General features: G+C 28.4%; 1 protein-coding gene and 1 pseudogene across 1 annotated transcript; both read right to left on the reverse strand.

Moving 5' to 3' along the window:
- Window positions 1-419: 419 nt before the first annotated feature.
- LOC113386691 lies at window positions 420-10,844 on the reverse strand (annotated as a pseudogene).
- Window positions 10,845-12,834: 1,990 nt separating this feature from the next.
- On the reverse strand, window positions 12,835-25,810 carry LOC113386692 (esterase B1-like). The gene is made up of 6 exons (XM_026624453.1): window positions 25,583-25,810; window positions 19,707-19,803; window positions 17,019-17,275; window positions 16,753-16,956; window positions 15,234-16,009; window positions 12,835-13,060 (listed from the first exon to the last, which is right to left on the reverse strand). The coding sequence occupies exons 1-6, from the start codon at window positions 25,808-25,810 to the stop codon at window positions 12,835-12,837; spliced, it is 1,788 nt and encodes a 595-aa protein (XP_026480238.1).
- Window positions 25,811-26,310: the final 500 nt, after the last annotated feature.

Below are 26,310 nucleotides of genomic sequence, written 5' to 3' on the forward strand. Positions count from 1 at the left end.
AATATATCACGTCGTCGTCAAATTCTCTTACATTTCGTCTACAAAATACGAGTAACGAAAGTTACATTATTTATAATAATCTATTTGAAAACCTTAGATATTCCACAAATGTTCCATTAGGTACGTACGGAAGTTCCAGCAATTTGCATAACGGTGTTATGCCTCACTAGCTTATTTTAATTTAACCTTAATTAGATTCATTGTTATTACTTCCTCTAATATTACGAATTTAGTATTGAGCATTTGAGAATGTCCAAAAAAAAGTTTAAGAATGTTTTTTTCAAATTCCAATTACTACTGCAGCGATACGATTTATTATTAATCATTTTTACAAAATATTACATTTTAGATTTACTTGAATTGCAACATTTTGGAATATTTTTCAATGGCCTTCTCTGCAACTTGTTTATTTGTCGATTTCATTGAACTATTTTTATTCCCGTTTCAAAAATCCTATCCCAAATACACATGCGATAAATTTCTGAAAAATGTCTCATTCCAAAGTCTCGTCTTCCTATTTCTAAATATTTAGGATCCAAACTGTCACAAGGGTCCCATGTGTATCCTGCTAAAGCATCGATGATTCTATATCTTTGCACTAATTCGGATTTCATGGGATTACTGGAAATAGATAATTCATAAATTGAACAATAATAAATGAATTTATAAATATATGTCATATCATCTTACCCTGTTTTAGCAAAGTTCGTCCACATAACTACCATTCTATTGTGAGTCCTTTGAGCAGTTTCATCAGTCGGAATATTCAAAGGCCAAGAAAACAGATACAAAATTGGTGACATTTTGAACAAATAACCCAAATCATCAGTATGAGCCACTCCACGCAAATGGTTCCAGTTTTTCAGAGCATATTTTTTATGAATACTGTAACTATCATCCGACAGCATGTATAAATATAATTTACTTTTCCTTTTGTAATCAAAGCCATGTTTGAGTGTCCTATAAATTCCATTTAAAAACCAAGCGTCTCCCATGAGATGAATATACGCTCCTAGTCTATCATCAGGATCATCATCGTTATAAAAATGTTCTACATAAGTTTCACATAGTTCTTTTACAATTTTGGCTTGATCTTGGCCTAAAGGATTTTCCCAAATAAATGCATCTCGCGGTATAACTCGTTCAGGATCTCTTAAAGTCTTTTCAACTTCGTGACAATCAGCATCCACTCGTGTCAAAGCAAAAAGTCCTTCCATGTTGTTGAAACCAATTATTACATCTTTTTCTGGTAATCCTTCTTCCTGCATCAGTTTTAAAACTGATTCAGTTATTATAGGATCAGGATTTGCTTCACATTTTTCTTCTATTACTGGTTTGAAAACTGGTTCTGTGGCTCGTCTGATGTCTTCTCTATCAGGAACGTCGGATAAAGATGCTGAAAGCAGGGTTCTGGAGTCGACATTTAGCAAATCTTCTTTTGAGCAAGTTTTTAGGGATTCTTGAAGTTTTTCCAAATTCTGGAAGAATACTTGAATAAAACTTTGTAGTAAACAAGCATAGTTTTACCTTCCCGAAGGAGAAGTTTATGGATTCATCAAAAAATCAGATTCGCTAATTTTATGTTTTCTCGACGTTTCAAGCCATTCTGAATCGAATGAGACCAAATTTGGAAAAAGTATGTATGTGTGTGTGTGTGAACAGATTTTTTGTCTTTCGATGTATCTTGATGAGGACTAGTGTTTCTCAATTTTGTGCAACGATTGGCCGAGCCGTTTCTTTGTAAATCGCAAAAAAGTGAAATATTTTTCGTCTACGTTTTAGCCCGCAATTCCGAATTTCTGATCCACTGGGCAGTTTTCTTGTATGAAAGTGTTGAAAAAACTTTTTTCGACGATTTTTATGATTTTTTTTGACTGTAGATATCATAGTCTTATAGATTATACTAAAATATTACGATCCTACGACAAGTCGTTTAATTTTAAAAATTCTTCAAAGTTTGTAAAAATTAGTATCGTTTTTTGGCGTTTATCAAAATTAGAAGTTTCATCGACGTTTGCTCAAAAACGCCTTAACTGATTTCAAAAATTTAAAAGCCAATCGATGTATCTTGATGGGGATTATCTTTTCTCAGTTTTGGCGGCGATTGGCAGAGCCGTTTCTTTGTAATTTGAGAAAAAAGTATTAAACTTTTTGTCCACGTTCAAGCTCATAGTACCGAATCGATTTAAAAAAATCAAAAACTGTTTGAAAGATATTAGTTGGGAATGATACTGATTAGTTTTAGGTGAAAATCTACCGAGCCATTTTCTTGTATTTAACTGTTGAAAAAAAAAATTAAGCCGATTTTTATGGTACTTTTTTTGACGATATATATCATGGTCTTACAGAACTTACTAAAATATTGCAGCCTTACGGCAAGTAGTTTAATTTTAAAAATTCATCAATGTTTGAGAAAATGAGTAGTTCTTTTTTAGGTTTGTTAAAATTAAAATTAGACGATTTACATGGTAACGATAGAGTACTTGGTCTTAATGAGCATACTAAACCATTAAAGTTCTACGGAAACTGGTTCAATTACAAAAATTATTGAATTTTGAAAATTTGCTTTTAGAAAATACTCCAAGTTAACGTGATCGTTCGTTTTCAATGACGTGTAATAAATCCACTCGGAATACTTTTGATCACTCATAAATTAATTTATTATTTGTTGATTAAGTTGATTATTTGCACATATCGGGAAGTTCATGTAACTTTCCCCAAGGCAAAATACCAATACCAACTAGTTATATTTGTAGTTATACTATCTGGTACCTTTTGGGGTTCGAATTGGATTGCCCAAGGATTTAGTGCAGTTCCGCTTTGCAAAATAGCTTTTTGATACAAATCATTCGTAGATTTATCCATCATCAAATAATGTACACTGGCTGCTCCTGCAGATTCTCCAAATATAGTTACATTTTCTTTGTCTCCACCGAATTTTTCGATATTTTTGTTTACCCAACGGAGGGCTTCTCGCTATAAACCGGTAAACTTTTATAGTTAATTTTCACGAATTTCAGTTACATTTGGTTGTTTTTTTCCTACCTGATCTTTCAACCCCATGTTTCCGTAAATTCCCCATTCAGGTGCACAAAAGAAATCCGAAAACTCCGAGACGATAATTGATGGTGACTACAATAACGTCCTGTTTGACGAGATAATCAGGACCATAATATTCCCAATCACCAGATCCTGTATTGAAAGCTCCGCCATGAATCCAGAACATTACAGGATATTTTGTGTCCTTATTTTCTTCAGTAACCAAAGGAGTGTAAACGTTCAAGTAGAGGCAATCTTCATCTCCTTGAAAGGGATTTAGTTTAAGTCCTTTTCATAAAAATTAAATCATAATTATAATGTTATTTTGTTGAAGAAATCTGGTAAAAGTTCTTGGAAGTTAATAAAATGGTCGCCAGTGAAAAAAATACTTGTTCGTAAAAATAAAATAAAGATAATATGGAAAAGCGTGCAAAAAATGAATGACTAATAAATACTGATATGAAATTTTTTTATTGTATATGATTTTATTTACCTGTGTATGTTTGGAATAAACTATTGCATTGTTGAACTGCATTGTTTCCCAGTTTAGTTGCCCATTGCTCACAACAACGGTTTTCAACTGGTTGTGGAGGCTGATTTTGGAAAAAGATTTTTTTTAATTTCTTTGGAAACACATGGAAAATTAACATCTAATTCTAAGAGGTTACTCAGTAGCAAGCATTGGAAAAAGATAGATGGATTTTTTATAGCCAGTTTTCAAAAAACAGTATTTTTTTAAGTAATTTGCTGGATTTTTTAAGTTGTAAAGCTAAATTAAACGTAAATAAAATTAAACAAAATAAAGAAGGAAATTGTAGGAGTTGTTCGATTGAGTAGTTTGTAATTGCCTATGCGATTCAATTTTTTATCTTAAGTCAATATGCAGTTTTTTGTTGAAGTTTCTTTTAGACGATATATTGGGAAAATAAGCCATAGAAAAATAAGAAATTACTCTTCTTGATGATATCCTTTACTAAAAGGATGTTCGGGTCAACGTATATGATTTTGTTTGAAGTTATATAAAAATGAAATGAATTGAAAAATGAGAAATTACCCATCTTGATGATATCCTTTACTAAAAGGATGTTTGGGTCAACGTATATGATTTTGTTTAAAGTTCTATAAATTTGAAAAATGATTGTATACCTTAGATTTGATAAATTAATTTCAATTTTTTAATTTTGCATAGTACGTACACTTGATATAGAAATTGGAATTGCATAATTCTGGGATTTAAAAGGAGAACTTATATGTGGTTAGATTTATGTTGTGGTTAGATAGTTAGAGTTAATATATATTATATGTTCATTTCTTAAGAAAAAAAAGTCTTATTTTTATTAGAAACAACTGATGTAACTTTTCCTTTTTGATACTTTTTAGAAAGCCATCTGACGTTTATATTTGATATATTTTTATAATGAGAATATATTTATATACTTTTTAATTTGATTGATGGAGGGGCTATTTTCATTTGGAAACATATATTATTGATCAAGTTTCCTGAATTTGTATATATAGGTCTTTTCTTTACTTTGTGAGATATAATATTTAAAGAAACCAACTACATTTAGCTTGTTATTTGTTTTGGTTATTTAGAAAAATGGAACTTACAAACAGTCAAAAATTCAAAAAACTTGGAATTATAAAAAAAATTGACGAGTGACCATACCCATGATTTTAGCCTTCCAAATAATCCAAAAAAAACTAGTTGAAAATGGTATTTTGCCTTAAGGCAAGTTGCAAAAACTTCCCGATAGGTATAATAATTGACTAAATCAATCGAAATAGGGATTTAGATATTTAGATAAAATTTTCAACACAGAAGCAACTTTTGACACAATTTTTGACTATGATGTTTTTTCAAGCTTTGATGAATTTTTAGAATTAAAGTACTTGCTGTAGGGACGTAATATTTTAGTATGTTCTATAAGACCATGATATCAATCGTGGAAAAAAGTTTTATAAGAATCGGCAGATTTTTTTTTCAACAGGTAATTACTCGGTCGATCTTTCCAAAAACTAATCAGGTCGCTTCTCAACCAATATCTTTCTAACAGTTTTTGAATTTTTAAAATCGATTTAAAATTGCAGGCTAAAACGTCGACTAAAAATTTTCCACTTTTCTGCTATTTACGAAGAAACGGCTTAGCCGATCGTAGCACAAAACTGAGAAACAATAGATCTTATCGAGTTACGTCGAATGTTTTTTAAATTCCTGAAAGCGTGTTAACGCGTCACCCCCAACCCTGGTATAATTATAATATTTTATTATCTCCATGCAGGATAGCGACAATAAACCCTTTCATTGTTACGCGTCCTGTCGCAAATTCAGTAATCCATTTTTCCTAGAATTTTTATCACCTGTCCCTAACTACATCATCCTATAATCCTTATATTTCCAAGAAATTCGCACTACCTGTATCAAGTTTAAATTCTTCGTATCATGCAATTTATCAACCAATACCTGATCGATTGATAAATGTAATAACCACTGATTGGTTCCAAAATTGTAATGGGGTGTCCTTAACTCCACAAAATGGGCCAATCAGAAAAATATATAAAATTATAAAATCTACATAATTTAGTATCAACTTAAATTTCATACAGTTAAGAGCAGTCGTAAATTAACACTCAAATCCAAAACATCTAATTCAAACCTCTATCTAATCATCTATAAATCTTAATATTTTAAATACACAATAATCAAACAGTTATTCAACATCTTTTATTTTTATTCAAACGGTCTGATATAGCCAACAACTAAATATATCTGGTCCTTCGGCAAAGTGCAAGTGTTCAATAGAGTTCGGCAGCATCCAGATAGATCACGAACTTCTTAAACACTTTGAACCTATCTCAACAAACACATTTTTTGGCCATTCAAACCGAATGGTCATTTTACTAAACATTTTTTGGTCCTATTCGAACCGGATCAACCAGTGAAAGTGAAAGAAACAATCTAAACCTAAAACTTAGTGCACAGTGTATTATTTAAATCTTCATCGTCTAGCGTGATATACTGCATCGCATATTAAGTTAAAAACCTTTATCTAAAATCTAAAATCTAAAACTTAGTGCACAGTGTATTATTTAAATCTTCATCTTCTAGTGTAATACATTGCATCGCATATTAAGTTAAAAACCTTTATCTAAAATCTAAAATCTAAAACTCATAGTGCACAGTGTAATTAGTTAAATCATCTTTTAACATAATGCACTGCATCGCATGAATATTAATCTAAAATCTAAAATCTAAAACTTATAGTGCACAGTGTAATTAGTTAAATCATCTTTTAACATAATGCATTGCATCGCATGAATATTAATCTAAAATCTAAAACTTATAGTGCACAGTGAAATTAGTTAAATCATCTTTTAACATAATACATTGCATCGCATGAACATTAATCTGAAATCTAAAACTTATAGTGCACAGTGTAATTAGTTAAATCATCTTTTAACATAATACATTGCATCGCATGAACGTTAATCTAAAATCAAATTTAAACAACGATTATATCAACAACAATTCAAACAATTAAATCAAACTAACATCAACATTAACAATAAATCTCAGTGTAAGTGCCTTGTGTATTATCGTGAAACAACAAGAAGCATAATTATCAAGGACTGCAGCGCATTATCAAGGAAACAACAGCTGAATCCAAATCAGCTTAACATCAAGCGAGGACACGGAATGCCGACAACAAAGGTCAGTCTAATTTAAGCACTCCTTTTTCTTAATCCTTCCTATTCATTATCTTTACCTATCGTTATTTGAATTTTGCGTAGTAGATCTGTGTTAATATGGATTCTTTAGAAAATTTAAATATCAAAAAAGAGTTTATGAAATTTCGTTTGACGCAAATCCATAGCTTTTGTAAAAGAATAAGAGAAAATGAGAGTAGCAAGTTAGATATATCAGAGCTTAAACAAATATTAGAAATACTAAAACCTTCTTTAGATACTTTTCAAGAAATATTAATTCAAATTGCAAATCATTTTGATGACGAAGAGTACATTGACTTTTTGATAGATACAGAATTTTACGATTTCAATGATACTTATACTAAATGCTGTGTAATTTTAATAACAATTATTAAAACATTTAAAACAGATCCTAGCTCAAATAGTAGCCTTGGTGACAAATCATATCAAACAAACAATAATAAATTTGCTGTAATTAATTTACCTCATTTCGACGGTACAGATATTAACTGGTTACAGTTCTATAATTCATTCTATACAATTCATATTGACCCAAATATTAGCAATTCTCAAAAATATTCTTACCTAAAATCTTGCTTGAAAGGCGAAGCAGGTAACATAATCGATTCCTTACCTGCTACCGCGGACAACTATATAAATGTTTGGGAATTGCTAAAATCGCGGTACGAAAGTAAAACTATTATAGTAAACAATCATATAAAAACATCAAACAACTATATTTCGATTCCATCTGAATCAAGAATTTTCAATGAATCTAATAATAATAAATCTAAAAACGTTGCGCATCTTGAAACTATAAACGTCATTAAATCACATACGGAAAAAAGGGGAACTACCTCGGTACTATTATTAGATTCTAATAATCAAATAACAAAACAATTAACAAATGAGAATATTACTCAATATCCAAAAAGCAATATTATTAAAAACGTCTTCTGTAATCATAACTTATCAACTAAAGCTAATACGACAGAAGAACTAGTTTTAAATAAACAAATTCTAACAATTAACTTAAATCAAGCTAATTATAACGCTGAACATCTTGAACCTAACAACAACATTGAATCAAATACGGTAATAAGAGACACTACCTCAGCACCATTATTAAAATTCAATAATCAAATAAAACAAGTAACAAATAAGAATCTTACTCAAAATCCAAAAAGCGATACTATTAAAAACATCTTCTGTGACGTTGACTTATCAACTAAAGTCAATGCAACAGAAAAACTTATTTTAAATAAACAAAATCTAACTACTAAACATAATCAAGCAAAGTACAACGTAAATTATTCTAATGCTAACTATCAGAATACTTGGCTTAATATCAGCGATAAAACAATTACAACTTTAGCCAAGACAGGGTTTGAATTTAATTCCAAAAATATCACTATAAATCAAACAATTAATAAAAAATCAATCTTAGCTGCAACAGTGCAAATATTCAATCTTATGATATTAAGAGATCGCCATAGCTTTGTCCATAAAAAGTATAAAGCGTATACATATTGGTTCGTGTGTTTTGTCACCAAAGCTATCGACATCGAAGTAATATACGATTTGATCGCGGAATCTTTTATATTAGCTTTAAAACAATTTACCGCAAACTCTAGCAAATCTCGCGAATTATTAACACAGATTGAAACAATATTGAATTTTAGACTATTATCTTTACAAGGTTCCAATCCAAATAATTACAATCCTTCAAACCCCTATCATTTCCTAATTGACAAACCACCAACATCAATCCTAAATCCATGCGTGCTTGAAATCTCTGACAACTATCAACAGCTATCAACTTCATCAGAGAACAAGGCAACATCATCAGAAGCGGTTGTGCAAGAAAACGCACAAAAATGCATTAAAACTTATTGTAAGCTAAATTCGGTAGTATGGTACTATTCCTCGATTAAATTCTAAAACCACTACGACCGCGATTAGGCATTATCACAAATCTGCACCCTAAGGACGGCATCATCATTCGAGTGGTAAAAGCAAAATTAAACAAAGACATTGTAAAATCTAATAACTAACTTTTGTGTGATTACATTGTGAAACAGTGAAAATGATCAATATTAAACATAAAAAACAATTTGTGTATTACCGAATAATCAAAAACTATCTGAAACATTAAATAATTATAGTGTGGTGAAGTGTCTATTATCAATAATCATGCGAAACATTTAGGCATTTTAACGACTCTAGTGAAGTGTCAGTACAATCATTTTGAACATTTGGACAATTTTAAAGACTTTAGTAAAGTGTCCGTGAATAAGCTAACATTATATCCATAATCATTATCATTCATTAATCAATCTATTATCAATATTATCATCAAATGTCATGTGCTATCTATAAACTTTCAAAACATTAACATTGTTACAAGCAATTATAAAACTAGGATTAAGCAACGTTAAAAAAATATTCATAATTAATTCCTCATAATTTTTTAAGTCCGGGGGCATGTTAACGCGTCACCCCCAACCCTGGTATAATTATAATATTTTATTATCTCCATGCAGGATAGCGACAATAAACCCTTTCATTGTTACGCGTCCTGTCGCAAATTCAGTAATCCATTTTTCCTAGAATTTTTATCACCTGTCCCTAACTACATCATCCTATAATCCTTATATTTCCAAGAAATTCGCACTACCTGTATCAAGTTTAAATTCTTCGTATCATGCAATTTATCAACCAATACCTGATCGATTGATAAATGTAATAACCACTGATTGGTTCCAAAATTGTAATGGGGTGTCCTTAACTCCACAAAATGGGCCAATCAGAAAAATATATAAAATTATAAAATCTACATAATTTAGTATCAACTTAAATTTCATACAGTTAAGAGCAGTCGTAAATTAACACTCAAATCCAAAACATCTAATTCAAACCTCTATCTAATCATCTATAAATCTTAATATTTTAAATACACAATAATCAAACAGTTATTCAACATCTTTTATTTTTATTCAAACGGTCTGATATAGCCAACAACTAAATATATCTGGTCCTTCGGCAAAGTGCAAGTGTTCAATAGAGTTCGGCAGCATCCAGATAGATCACGAACTTCTTAAACACTTTGAACCTATCTCAACAAACACATTTTTTGGCCATTCAAACCGAATGGTCATTTTACTAAACAAAGCGGTCAAGCCGTTTTTGAGAAAATGTCGATTCAAGGTAAAAAATCTGTTACCATACACACACATACTTTTTCCAAATTGGGTCTCATTGATTCAGAATGGCTAGAAACGTCGAGAAAACATTAAATTAGCGAATCGATTTTTATATGAAAACAAACATCTCCTTCGGGAATTAAAACAAATATTGATATAGGATAATGTCGCATTTGTAAATACTATGGACGAGTTAATAACATTGTTTTCACTAACTAGCGACTGTGAAAAAACTACAACTTTTTTTTGATATAATTGATTTTTTTTAAAATGGTAAATATCTGAATTTGAGAATGAGTGAAGTTTCTACTGATGAGAAGTCTATAATGAAAACTCGGATTTTTTTATGGAAACATAAACTTTTCCTTTGGGAAGTTTAAAAAAAATCTAGAATAATTGCATTCGTGTACACTATGGACAAGTTACAAAATTATTTTAACTAAATAGAAACTGCCTGAAAAAAAGTTACAACTTTTTTTGATACATATGATTTTTCTCAAAATGGTAAAAATCTGAAATTGGGTATGAGCGAAGTTCATACTGATGAGAAGTCTATAAAGAAACGGGTGTAAAAATTTCAAGCAAATCTGTCCCGTAAAAATTAAGAAATCGTCGGTATCGATTACTTACCTGAAATCTTAGTTCTCCAACGGGTGGCTTGGCATACGGAATCCCCATAAAAGCTCTGTATTTACTAGTACTTCCATTGCAAAAACAAGTACCTCTCAGAATACCTTGATCCAAAACAACAGTCTGAGGATCAAATCGTGCACATTCCTCTTCAGTACCAGCAGAATTATCTTTTACACCTGCGGTTTCTTTTAACGTTTCTATAAAGTTGTTTAAGACTGGATATGACAGCATAAGTAAAGTTATCTTGGGATACAAGGGCATGATGAAGGATTAAAGGGTTTGCAGTAGATTTCATGATTGAATAATAAGAATTTTGAATTTTGATATTTTTTGTCGAATATTTTTTGGTTGCGTCTACATTTTTATTTTTTGAAACATAGTTAACGATTTATATAGAATTTGAGTGTAAATGATAACCTGAAATAAAAATTAGGGCAGGTGATGAAAAATTTGATTTTACATTGTCATATTGACTTGAAATTTTGACAACGAAAACAAAATTTTGATTGAGTAGATATTTGAAGATGTTTTAATTATAATAAATATTATATTATTGTATTATGAAATAGACAAATGATATGTATATATAAAATATGAAAATTGTTTCATAATCAGACCTCTATCTGACTGAGATATGAAAATATTATATCAATAAATAAACAAAAAAATATGAAAAAATAGTATTTTATCTAATAAATAATAAAACTAGTGGGGCGCATGGCATCGTGCCTTAAGGCATATTGCTGGAACTTCCCGTACCAAAAATTATTATTTTTTTGAAAACGATTAACATTTTTGAAAAAATTTTACTTCGAAAAAATTAGATTTTTGAGAAACTATAAACTTGAAAAAAATTACTTTTTTTTGAAAAAAAAATTTTTTTTTGAAAAAAAAAAGTTTTCTTTATTAACTTCCCGTAGGGCAAGTTATAGTAATCGCAAAAAAATCGAAAATGAAAATTTTTGCATTTCTCGACGTTTCAAAGGTTTCTGAATATTTTGGCATACCTTAGAAAAAATGGATGTATGTGTGTGTGTGTGTGTGTGTGCGTGTGTGTGTATGTATGGGCAGTATATAATATATAACGCACACACACATTCATCCAGTTTTTCTAAGGTATGCCAAATTGTTCAGAAACCTTTGAAACGTATAGATATGCAAAAATTTTCAATTTCGATTTTTGAACAGTTTGTTACTACCAACTCATACGAAAATAGACCCGCAACATAGTGTTACCGATACATTTCTATTTTTTCGAGAATTGGCTCCTAAAATTTGTAGAAATCATAATTTTGGTAGTATAAGCATTTTCCGAGGAAATTTTACAAATCGAGTATTAAATAAAATTAATCATTTACTTAAAAGTACATTTATTCAGATTTTATATAACAATTTTAATACAGATTATTTTTAACAACCGCATTTGTATTTTACATGTTGACATTAATCCATATCACCGTAATATAAAATGATATAGAAAAGTCATGTATGTTTTTTTAACAAAAAACAATATTCACATAATTGTGAGTTTACAATTCGTAATATTGTGTAAATGTCAAATATTATCACAGTAAAATTTTTCTTTGCACCAATTAAGCGGTTGTGATAGATAAAAAATAGTTTAATTTACAACATTAACTCTAATTTAATGGTCTTGTTACACTAAACATTTTTGAGAAATAAATATTGTAATAAAAAATATATTTAAAATAGTTTCATAGTACTGGTAAATATAGTACATTTAAAACTAAAATTAATTAATTGAAAATATCATATTTTAATTTAATCTAAAATATAATATCTTAGATTATTAGGAAAATCAACATATTTTTACCATCAAAAAAGTTTAGCATAACGAGACGATAAGTTTTTATATATAGCCGAGCAAATCTTATTATTTTCAAGTCTTTTTATATAACCTTCTTATTAGAAAATACTACCATTTTTAATATAGAGTTGAATGTTTAACACATTAATTGCCATGTCATAAATAAATGTGTCTGACGCTACAAAATTTGGCGATTTGGTAAAAGAAGAAAAAGCTTCAATTATGGGCCATGTCAGTCATAAAAAGTGTTTTTCCAAGAATTTTGGCAAAATAATATTTTCTTTGATGCAATAAGTTTTCTTGATACACTTGAAACTAAATCATGTAATAAAGTTACTATGGTCCATGTGATTTTTCTTTTTCTGATTTTTCTTTCCAATTTTAGTCATGTTTCCTCTCGGCTGTATGTAAAATTAAAAAAACTCATCTAATACTTTCTTCATTACAGACTCTAAACCGCAAATTCGCATTTCTATAAACTTCATCCCAAAGCATCATGCGTTTTAGTTCCAAAATATTTTTCATTTCAAAATGTTCTTTTCCCATGTCCAAATATTTTGGTTCTTCGTCGTTGTATGGTTCCCAAAAAATGTCGTTTAAATGTCTTTTTGTATCACATGATGCATCTTCAGTGTTTGATGTAGGTTTTCTGAAAAAAAATTAAACAGTTGTAATTTTTTATTATTGAACATATTGTTTTTTATTAGATAATAATTTTTACAATCATTTGAAAAAGATGATAAGTGAAACTTTATGAATAAAAATGGAGGCTTCAAAATACAAAATCATCCTGCCATTTTGAAAATACAATTTACAAGACTAAAATAGTGTGCATTGGTATATCTTTATTCTAATTGATTTTGAACATTAAATTTGATAAACTTAAAAGAAGTGAAAACAAATCGATCTTGCAAAGAAAAATGTGATGTAATTTAATAATTTAATAATTAACAGTATAATAAATTTTTAGCCCTTTATCCTATTATTATTTGTACTTATACATAATTTTTAGGAATCAAAAAAGGCTTTAAAAATACAAAATTATTTGACCGTCTAAATTAATTTTTGAAAATTTAATCGATAATAAAAAAATCTAGTATCTCGTATTATGTTTTTCGTTTGTATGCCAGTTTAGTTGTATGCCATTATTTAGTTATTTTTTGAATTTTACATACTCAATTTATCTCTATATTCAAAAATTGATAATTTAGAAGCAATGATAATAAATCAATCTTGCAATAGAAATATAATAAAATTTTATCACTGAATAATTAGCGTCATATTTATTTATTTATTAGAAATCTATAATCAATAATAATGAATTTTATGGTTAAAAATGTTCAATTTCGGTTTTTTGACGATTACAATAACTTACCCTAAAGTTAAAAAGTGTTCACAATATGTAAATTTTTAATTTATTTTTTTAAAACAATAACCTTTCTGTGTTAGTAGCACAAATACAATAAGTAAATAAAAAGTAAGATGAGTTAACTTTGACGAAACATTGTTGTTGATAATTTTTTAAATATTTTTTCTATTTTGCTTAAAAAATAACTCTAGTCTTAATGGCTTGTTTGTCTTGTTAAACATTATTTTGAATTTTTTTTAACTATTTATAATGTTGATATTTAAATATCTTGTTTGAGCCAGTGGATACTAAATTTGGCACTGAGTCAGCATTAACATAAATGTGTAAATTATAAGATTTCTTTAAGTAAATAAGATATTCTATTGTCAAAAACATAATATACGAGTAAATTGTTAAAAAAAAACTAGTTTCACAATAGCGAATATATTTAATGTTGCTAATGAAGACGACGTTTTTAAACATATTTATTTTTAAGAAAAATAGGAAATTTTTCAAAATGTTCTAAAATAATTTGGAAACTTTTCTTAAAATAACATATGGTAGATCATTTTCGAAAAACATGCTAAATTAATGAAAATAGTAAATTGTACGTATTTATTCTCGAAATCGTATTCGATGTAAAAAACTTATATTGCAATAGTAGTCAATTCCTCCAGTCAATTCTCAACAGAAAATCTCAAAAGTTTTCATCTTTTCCAAGTGACATATCTTTAAAACGGTGGCTCTGAGAAGAAAAAGTATTGATGCGTTTTTTTATATAATTTTATGCTCTACAATTTTGTCTGAAGGTAATTTTGCGATAAAACTGACCATTTAGTTGAAAATCGTGAAAAATCCATTTTTTTATCTTTGACCTTGGGCCAATTTTTTACCTCGCACTGGAACGATGAGGACTTTTGGGATTCCTATTATAATAATATAAAAGTTGCAGTCCATAATGAATTATTGTTACCATCACCCTGATTTTAGGTCTAAATTGACCGGGTTATAGCTTGTGCTTGTATTGTTTTAAAATTTACCATCAATGACTAAGGGGCAAATTCTCCGATAAAATTAAAAAGTTATAGTAACCCTATGTTACGGGTCAATCTTTGTATGAATTGGTAGTAACAAACTGTCAAAAAGCTATGTATTTGCTGTTTGGTGAGGCGTTTTACACATAAAACCTAACTTCACGTATATGTTATCAATGAGACATCAGAAAGATGCACTTATGATAAAAATGATATTGAAGTTTGTAAGTTTTGCAGGCTAGATTTTATGTGTGGAACGCTTAATTGCACAGTAATTATATTTCTTCGTGACAATTTGTTACTACGAAGAAAGACCCGTGCCATAGGGTCACCATAACATTTCTATTTTATTGAAGAATTGGCTCCTAAGTTGTTGTAGCATTTAATATGTGGTCGATAATGCAAAATTACTCTTATTACTATATATACTATCCACTTACCCATTCTTTACAAAATTGGTCCAGATCCTGACCATCCTTTCCAGAGTCTGCATAGCATCTTGCGGTATAGAAATGTGCGTTGTTCCCAAAATAGGAACATCCAAAGAGTTTGCAAAAAGATATCCTAAATCATCACCATGACTAACTCCTGGCAAGGAACCCCATCGATAGGGCAAGATATAACTTTTATATACACTATACGTATCATCTGATAACCTATACAAATACAAGTTGGAATTTCTTTTGATTTCATTGAAAAATATGGCTTTCAAGGTACGGTAAATTCCTTGGAGATAACCAGCATCGCCTTTTAGTTGGACATAGGCTTCGATGTCATCGTTTTGTTCTTTAACTTGGTCATAAAACTCTGTAAGCATTTTTATAAGTTTTTTCTCCTCAATGCCATTAGGATTTTTCCAAATATTAGCATCTCTAGGTATAGCTCTCTCTATATTTGTCAAAGTCTTGTAAACTTCCATGTTTCCTCTGGTTACTCTTGGCATAGATCTTAAACCTTCAGCACTATTGAATCCAATGATGACATCAACGTCAGGAAATTCACCATTTCTCATTCTTTCTAAAGCAGATGGAAATGTTATTGGGTCTGGAGATTCTGGTGATTCTAGGACTGGATTAAATACTGGTACTGTGTCCCTTTCGTGGTCGTTGTTATCTGGGACTCTGTTTAAGGCTGCTCGCAAAATTTGATTTTTGTCCAGATTTAGGAGTTCTTGTTTTTGCGTGATGTTCAGCACTTGTTTTAGTTTTTCAAATCTCTGCAAATGAGGTAATAATAAGTATATAAAGTGGAAGAAACATGAATACAATGTCAAGGTAATAATTATTAAATGAAGTTGAAACATTATTTGGTACATTTGTATGTACCTATTAAAGTAGTAATAATGTTATCAAATTTAATTATTGTGTTTATCAAGTTATTCTAATTTGTCTAAAAAGTATTTAATACTTCCAAACACATTTAACGACTTACTTTAATTATGGCTTTTTTTAGTTAACAAGGTCAAAATATATATTTTTTATTTTGCGTGACCTAAAAAACGTAAACACTTACAATATTTAAAAAAGACTATATCTTATAAATTTTGGATACTAGATTTACTAATTGATAAAATAATTTAGTTTGATTTTTAAATACTAATTACCACTTGTTGTTAAAAATGTTTTGAAGTAATAATAAATGATAAATTTATGACTTCACTTAAAAAGACGTAAACACTTCCAATATTTAAATAAGCCAATCTTTTATAAATTGTCGATATTAGAAACAATAATTGATAAAATATAAGCTTGAATTTCAAATACTAATTACCACTTGTTTTTAAAAATATTTTGAAGTAATTCCAATATTTAAATAAGTCAATTCATATATATGTTGGATAATGGATATAATTGATAAAATAGTAATGCTTGAATTTGAAATACTAATTACTCCTTGTTTTTGAAAATATTTTGAAGTGATAATAAATGACAAATTATTGTTCAAAAGTATTATATTTACATGCAGAGGTTGAATTTGATTAGCAGTCGGATTGAGTAATGTCCCACTCTGCAAAATTGCCCTTTGGTAGTATTTTCTAGTAGAATTGTCCATCATCAGAAAATGAACACTTGCTGCTCCAGCAGATTCTCCAGCTATAGTGATTTTATCTCTGTCTCCACCAAATTTTTCGATGTTGTCATAAACCCATTTTAGTGCCAATCTCTAACAAAACAAAAAAAAATCGTGATTTATCCTTGTTTTTCTTATATATCAATTACCATTACCTGGTCTTTTAGACCCATATTTCCATGGATATCCCATTCCGGCGCTGATAGAAAACCGAAAACTCCTAATCTATAGTTGATAGTGACCAAAATAATTCCTTCCCTGATCAAATAATCAGGTCCAAAAAAATTATAAGATCCTGATCCTTGGTTGAATGCGCCTCCATGGATCCAGAACATTACAGGATATTTTGTATTGTTCGCAGAATTAACAGTCTCTGGCGTGAATATATTCAGATATAAGCAATCTTCGCTTCCTGAAAAATGTAATAAATCATATTTATTTTAATGGTTTATATTAGAAATTATAATTTTGGTTCTGGCGTGACGTAATTTGGTTTTTGATAAATTCAATTCCGTTCAACAAACTTTTGTCCTTACACGCTTTTGCATTTGTAAGTTTTATTTTATTCATAATAGAAGAAATAATTTAATAATAATTGAAATAAAAAATTAGTAGTAGTAGGGGGAAGTCCCCTAGTGGCGGACACCTAAGGTCATTTATAAATAAATCAAAAAATATTTTACGAAATGTTTATTAAATTATGATTTATATTGGATAACAAAGGTAGAAATCAAACTGAAATAACGAATATGCTTAGATATTGCAAAAAAAGTAAGTATTCATCCACCCTTTTGGCTGGGCCACACCGATGCTCTCGCTTTATTTATACTCGCTTAAATAATACGTATTAAATAGAGTGTCCGGTGCTTGGTGCCGTCCGGCGTTACGGGACTTCCTCTTAGTAGTTTAAATTTCTTAATATTCGGCTGCTTAAATTTTACGATTTTCTGATTTTTATCAATTGCGTTAGACAATAAAGATTAACGTGCAATGTCTCGAAAAAATTAAATTAGCAAGTTGGATTTTCTGGCGAAATAGTACTTTTGTTTCTCGGGAAGTTAACTAATACGTAAGTAATATCTAATATCAATATATTAATTTTTTATTATATTTTTTACAAATATACGGAATTCCCAAACATGTTTTAAACTAATAAGGAAATACCAAACGCAATAAAGCACGATATTATAATTGGGTGTAGAAGTAATTAATTAATATTCATATGTTTACAAGCAATAATATATAAGACAATAAAACAAATATATTGTATATATATATATATATATATATATATATATATATATATATCTTTTTATATGCATGTTTTTGATAATTACTAATTCGTGTGGTGTAAAATTTCATGTCTGGAACACACGCCAAGTAAAAATATTATTCAAAAACAAAAACAAAAACAAAAGATAACAAATGCTTATTGTTAGTATATTTTGTGATCAAATTGCATCTTTTGAAATGAGATTAGATCAGGTAACAATGATGTTTTTGATATGATAGTATTATCAATCGAAGAAGTTTTGACGAACAACATATATAGAGATTAAATACAACAAAGTGTTTTATTACAAGTTTGTTATTTGATATTTTTCAGACATCACTTCGCAAATTTTATTTGTATGATGAATAAAATTATATGAAATTATATATAGCTTGTAAATACAATTGATATATTAGATTTTAGTTTTTGAAATGTATTTACAATATATGCAATTCAATTCACAAGGAAAATATAATTAAGTTCTTCTAATTTTCTATAAATCATACGATTACTTTGACGACTATTTTGAAAACTTTAATAATAATTAGGAATAGACATATGCAAAGAATAAAATAGTCATGTACAAAGATAAATAAATTAAACAATTCAAGTGTTAATTAGTTTTCGGCAAAGGCAAGTTCAGGCGTTTCGGAGATACAGAGCAAAGTGTGCAGAAAATTGAAATCGAGTTTTTGAGAGAACGGAGCAACCGATTTGAATGATACAAAAAACATTCAATTTGTAATGATAGAGAAAAGTTTTGATTAGGTTTTGGCAACGGCAGGTCTAACCATTTTGGAGTTACGGAGCTAAATATACAAAAAATGGCAGATTTTAAGAAAACTAGGCATCCGATTTCAATGATTCCAAAAACTTTCTGCTTGTGTTGATGAAACAATTGCTTTTGGGATTTTTTTTATTTCAAGTTAATTTTTTTCCCAATTTTTTTTTGTTGTATATTGAAAATAATTTGGATTTTAACTTTGCAATTCAGTTTATATAATACTTATAAATGTTACAGTATTTATAATAATCTATTTGAAAACTATCCTATCCTATCCTAAGATTTTTAAAAGTGATTTTTATTATCATCTTAAAAACGTAATTTGTTTCAAAACAAATATAACCATATTCCACATCGAACTATTCAATTTGATTTATTGCGCAATTAAACAAAATTAAAATAGATCTACATAATTAGACATACACGTTTAGAAATCACAATTTGCATCTATTTAAAATTGATTTTCTATTATATTCATGAACATGTGCGAGTATATAATTCACTTGTTTATATTCATATTTTTTCTGGATATTTTCAATTTTATAAGTAAATATTTGATTTAATTCATCAGACTAAACACAAGATGTTTTTTATATGACAAATACAAAATTGTGTTTGAACCGTCTTTAGTTACACATTGAACTTCAAATTTTTTCTTAAATAAGTATTATTTTGGAACATAACGAGAAAGCAATTGATGAAGAAAAATGTGGATTTGGTTAAGACAAGATTGCAAAATATTTCTATCTATCATTTAATTTAATCATTATCTTTATGATTATTTACCTGCATAAGAATATATTAGACTTTCCTGGAAACATTTGTCTCCTAAAGACCGAGCCTGAACGAATCCTGTTTTTGGATTTGATATTGGTTTTGGAGACTGAAATAGAGAAATTTTGAATTAATAAGACAATAAGAACAACATTATTTATTTAATTTTATTATAATTTTATAATACATATTTTCTAAAATTGGCAAATTTACTTCTCAAAATTTATTTGAATGTGGTCTAGACGGACCGAAATATTTCTGAGATATTGCTTACGTAAACTTTCTGCATAGTTAATAAATTTAATATAAATGTATAATGTATTTTAGTATAAACACCATCGTAGATATAAATTTTAGAGTTTTTAAGAACCAAGAGACTACATATAAAATTTTGAGACAGTCTTGATATAAATTATTTCTAATAGAGAATTGATTTATTTAGAAATATATGTAAAATAATTGTATTTTTACATGTGCCTATGAAAATAAACAAAAGCTCATAATTCACAAATATGTAAGCAATAAATCCAATATTGTCAATTTAGCTTATAGGAATCCTTATTTTGATTGCTGAATAAAACAGAGTTAAAAAAAATCAAAAAAAAAATTATGGTACTTAATAGTAAAACATTTTATTAATATTAATGGTTTATCCAAAGATCCATTTTGTATAAATTATTATTACTGATACTGAATTGATATTCATGAATAATATAAATATATCAAATTATTTTTCACGTGTGCGTATGAAAATATACTAAAACTCATAATTCACAAAATTGTAAGCCAAATCCCAAAAAAATCTATGGTTCTTAAAGTAAAATATTTATAATTGGTTTATCCGAAAAGATCAATTTTATATAAATTATTACTGATACTTTTTTGATATATCTATGAATAATATAGATGTATCCAATTATTTTTCATGTGTGTAAAATAAAAATATACGGAAACTTATAATTAACAAATCTATAAGTAAGAAATCCAAAAAAAATCTCTGGTTCAACGGCATCTATAAATAATAATTAATGGTCAGATACGTGATGGAAAAATTTTTAATGTTAAAATAATTTCCGTTCATGTTGTGACAAAAAAGTTAATTTTTGTCGGCTAGTGCAAAGAAGAAGTAAACTTTAAAATTAGTCACTAAGTTCAAATCAAATTTAAATTTAAAGATTTAGACAGAGAATTATTTTTTTCGGCTGATATAATAGAGGTAGCGACTCGTAAGTTCATTATATAAGTTCCCTAAATAAAATTCAAATTTAGATAGAAAATTATTTAAACATAGTTGACAATACATCTCAATGTTTTGTATGAGTTCGAATAATCCAAATGTAGTAATTGTTTGACTTCGAGATATCATTATCTGAAGTTCAAAGGATATAAGGGCAGATGTAAATTATTAGATAAATATACTCTGATATAAAGGATTTTTGCTATACCATTATGAATTACAATCTGCAATTTACAATCTGAAAAACAATCAATATTTATTATATAAACATTTAAATATTTTGTTTAAGGAATATTTTATAAGAAATCTAAATCTAATTTAAGGGCGATTATTAAAATCATACACCATGACCTGTGCAATCCATTTGTAGTAGATGCCTTAAAGATTTTAAACAATATGCAAAAATTTTCTGCTAATTAACACCAAAATTTCTCATTTGATTGATAGTGGATTTAAAATGAGTTTTAACCAAAACAACCTATAGACTTCTTATAAAAAAATTGTTTTTCTGGCTCAATTGCTCTTATGAGCAATTCTTAGCAATTCTTTGTTTAAAATTTATTTAAAAAGCTGGTTAATAGTTATGGTAAATTTAAATGGTTAATATCCCGTTTAAAATGAGATTTAACAAAAACAACTTATAGATTTTCTTATAAAAAATTGTTTGAGCAATTCTTACCAATTCTTTGTTTAATCTTTATTATATGTTTAATTTAATTTTTAGAACTTATACATATATCAATTACTCTGATTGCTTTTATAATATTTTACAAAAAATAGTAATTTTATTTTAATTAGTTGGTTCTTCTCGAACGCTAATATTTTTGAAGTTAAATAATAATAAAATTAAATTGAAGTTCAATAATAATAATAAAATAAATAATAATTTAGGTAAAGTTTAGAGAATTTACATAATTAGTTATGTTTTATTCAGTTATCAACAAAATCAACTCTAATTAAAGCAACTAAACATGTTATTGCCACGATAATATCAGAAAAAAAATCACACGGTAACATTATAAGAAAATTTACAATTAATTAAAAATGTTTCAAGAAAACTTAAACCTTTCCACTCGCGAATTGCTAGATTTACATTAGGGTGGTCCTTAATATGGACATTTTTGAATTTCCTTAATTGCGCTCTATCTAAAAGACAATATTAAGAGCTAAAACTTTCAGAGAATTGTTTTTTATCAATTTGGAACTATTTGAGACATTGGGAGCAAGGAAATTCGAAAATGTCCATATTAAGGACCACCCTAATTTACATGTATTTTGTATTCGGCGGCATCCGAGTGGAAAAGGTTAATTTATCAAGGGAAAAAAATGCCAAAATTATTGGAAAAAACACTGTTATGTTACACTGACATTGCCCCATATTAAATTTTTTATCTCCTACTAAATTGCGAATATCAGACATTTATATCAGACATGGTCCCTGTAGAACTTCTAAGCGTCAGACACATATGACTGACAATTTTTATAAATATAGTTTAATATAAATATAAATTTTACAATACTTTTATAATATGTTTTGATTGCGTTTACAGCTTGATTATCACATTAAACGTAATTAATTTAGATTGCGACTTCTACTTATGAAAGAAATACTTGTGACAATTCGAGCGGCAAAAATCATATAACCTTCCTTTAATTCATAATGTAATAGATCTTTAAATTTGATAAATATTGTAAATAAACTAGCTGTAAGTGGAATTCTGTCTTAAGGCAATTAAGGCATCGTGCCTTAAGGCAAATTGCTGGAACTTCCCGTGCCAAAAATTATTATTTTTTTAAAAACGATTAACATTTTTGAAAAAATTTCACTTCGAAAAAATAAGATTTTTTAGAAATTTTAAATCGGACAAAAAATTACTTTTTTTGAAAAAAAATTTTTTTTAAAAAAAATTTTTAAACAATTTTTTTATAAAAATTTTTTTTTGGAAAAATGTTATCTTCATTTTGATATATTTTGGAAGATCTGAACTTTTTTTCAAAGCAATCGTACTGCTTTAACTGCATAGAGACGAAATATAGAAGCGCGTAAGCGCCGCGTCGCTGTCTAACGGAAAAACAATAGTACGGAACCCATAGGAATGTAAACAAAACTTAAACTTATTGTTAAAATCTCAATAAAATATCTGATCATTTGATATGCATATGTCTAATGTCTAATGATTATTGTTGACCGCCAAATGTTATTTTTTTTAGTTTTTTTTACTAGATCTCCGAAACCGCTAGACCTATCTTCATGAAAATTTGATCAAATCTTCATCTTGTTAATACAAGTAAAATGTTTTTTGAACTATACAAATCGGACGCTCCGTTCTCTTAAAAACTGAGTTACCGTTTTTGGCACTTTTTGCCCCGTATCTCCGGAACGGCTAGAATGTTTTTTGAATTATTCAAATTGCTTCATCCGTGTTCCCGAAATCGTCGACGAAAATTTGTATCCGAACACACACACATGCACGCACACACACACACACATACATCAATTTTCTCCAAGGTATGCCAACATATTCAGAAACCTCTGAAACGTGAAGATATATAAAAATTTTCATTTTCGATTTTTTTGCGATTACTTACCCTATGGAAAATTAATTATAAATAAATCAATTTATGATCTCCAGAACATTAACAATCGTCATTTCATTTCGAATCAAATTCCAAAAAAAAAAATAGTTGCCAAATTTACCCAAAATTGAAAAAGTGCTCCCGCATAGTCACAGTCTAAACGCATTTGCAAATAATTCTGTGCGACATTTTCACTTACACTGTGCTCAGCTTGGCGGCATTTTCACATTTTTCAATAATTTTCACAAAATTGGAAAATTGCTCCAGTACACAAACAGTCTAAACGCACTTGGGTAAACATTTGTACCAGAGTGGCGCTTAGACTGTTCTTAGCTTGGGTGATTTTTTGAATTTTTAATCCAAAATTACAAAAAAATTTTTTTGAAAAAAAAATTAGAAACAAAAATTTTTTTTTTCTAAAATCAATTATTTTGTTGAAAAAAGCAGAAAGTTCTTTGAATCATTTAAATCGGACGCTTAGTTCTTTCAAAAACAGCCATTTTTTTTAAATTTAGCTCTGTATCTCCGAAACCTCTGGGCCTACCTTTGCCAAAAACTAATCAGCACATCTCCCTATCAATAGGAATCGAATGTTTTTTAAACCATTCAAATCGGTTGATCCGTTCTCTTAAAAACTCGCTTTCTATTTTTTGCACTATTTGCTCCATATCTCCGTAACGGCTGGACCTGCCTTTGCCAAAAACTAATCAGCACATCTCCCTATCAATAGGAATCGAATGTTTTTTAAACCATTCAAATCGGTTGATCCGTGCGCCCGAAAACGTGGGCGAAAAAACGCGGACATACAAAACACACACACACACACACACACACACACACATCCATTTTTTCTGAAGTATGCCAAAATGTTCAGAAACCTTCAAAACGTCGAGAAATGTAAAAATTTTCAATTCCGATTTTTGGACGATTACTATAACTTACCCTACGGGAAGTTAATAAACTTAATTTTTCATCTATTTTTATAACAAGAGTTAAAATCTCATTTGAAGGCAATAATAGAGAATGAGAATTTTTTAATTTTCAAAAAATGCTCAGATTTTTGTAAGAAATCATTTTTTTTAATTTTTTTTTTGAAAATGATGAAAATGATGAAACTTTAAATTTTTTTGAAAATTTAGATTTTTTTTGGCAATTTTCAAAATTACAAAATTTTCTGTAAATGCATTTTTTGCACACCATCAACAAGCACTCAAGCAACATGTTTTTTGAATTGGAATTTTGAAGTGTTTTGAATCGGATAATTTGTTCGAATATTTTTTGATTTATTCAAATCGGTTATTTCATACTGTCGAAAATGTCGGATACATTTGTTTGAACCATATACCTAAATTTTAAAATTAAAAATCTTGGTACGGAACCCAAAAAGGTTTACACAAAATGCGGACCAATTATTAAAATCTCTATAAAATATCTGATAATTTGATGTACATATGTCCAGTGTCCAATATTATTAATTTGATAAATACAAGCTTGGAAGTATTGAATTAATAAATTCAAAAATGTAGATTAGAAAACATCTATTAATTAACCATCATATTCATAATGAGAAATCATCGATATAAATAATTCAACAAATTTGTAGAAACGAATTTTTGCTCAAATTATTAATTGGTTAAAAATTATTGAAGAATTTCAAATTGTATTTAATCGAAAAAATATCGTTTTGTAAAAAAGTAATTTTTTTAAAGATTTTGTATTATCATGCAGTTTTACTTGTTGTCCATTTCAGGACAGGTGTAAAAATGTCTTTATAATAAAAAAAAATTGAAGAAAATGGTCGATAGAAATTTTGAAAATTTAACTACCTGATTTACTATCCTAATTAACCCGATCGTATATGCGGAAAATTCAATAAATATTTATTAAAAAAATATTTCTATTACTAATGACTATATTATTGCAAATGATATATTATTACTCAGCCTGTCTAACGATCCGTTACAAGAATGATAATTTTCATTCGACAGTTATGAAAGGTTGATGAACCATGAATTTCACTGTCAATTTCATATACAATTTACTTTAAATAATAATCATTTTATTATTTTCTTACCTGAAATCGCAATGGTCCAATAGGCGGTTCTGCATAAGGAATTCCCAAATAGGAACAATATACATCATTTTTATGATCTTTATATCGGAACGGTTTTCCTTCCGTGATCCCGTTAAATTGAACTCTGCACAAATGCTGATCTAGGTTATCCCATAGTATGCACAAGACAGGTGTAAATAAGAAAAATAAAAAAAATAAAAATAAAACTAATGCACTGTGAGGTAACATTTTTTATGATGTTTTTTTTAATGCATTTTGGATGCTTAATTGTTATTATTTATCTCGTTTTGTTTATGATAAAATAGACGTTTTGAAGACGACATGTCTATCGTATCAACGTTCTCGTTGAAGTGTGCCGCTTCAAACATTTCCTATTCGCTATTAGAAAGTGTGCGGATTCCCCCGTGAATTTCACATGAGACCAAGGTCAAGATTATTATTATTTGCGCCTGATAATAAGATTTCTGAAATTATATGTTGGTTCTAGATTGAAGGCAAAGTTGGCGCAAATTGTGTGGTTTTGTATCCACATCTTTTTACACCATCCCCAGAGCCGAATAAAACTCTTGTTTGTCCTATTAACTACTTCTTCAATTTGTTAGTTTTTTACATTATATAAGAGAAATTATTACTTGCATTTATACCAATCCAATAGATTTTTATATTTAGATTACTTTTTACTTTCGTACATACGTGAAGTTGGGTTTTATGTGTCAAACGCCTGATTG

The sequence above is a fragment of the Ctenocephalides felis genome, unplaced genomic scaffold (assembly GCF_003426905.1).
Source record: "Ctenocephalides felis isolate EL2017-DRISC unplaced genomic scaffold, ASM342690v1 CF-g0.4_SCAFFOLD_03571, whole genome shotgun sequence".
In the NCBI taxonomy this organism is placed as follows: Eukaryota; Metazoa; Arthropoda; class Insecta; order Siphonaptera; family Pulicidae; genus Ctenocephalides; species Ctenocephalides felis.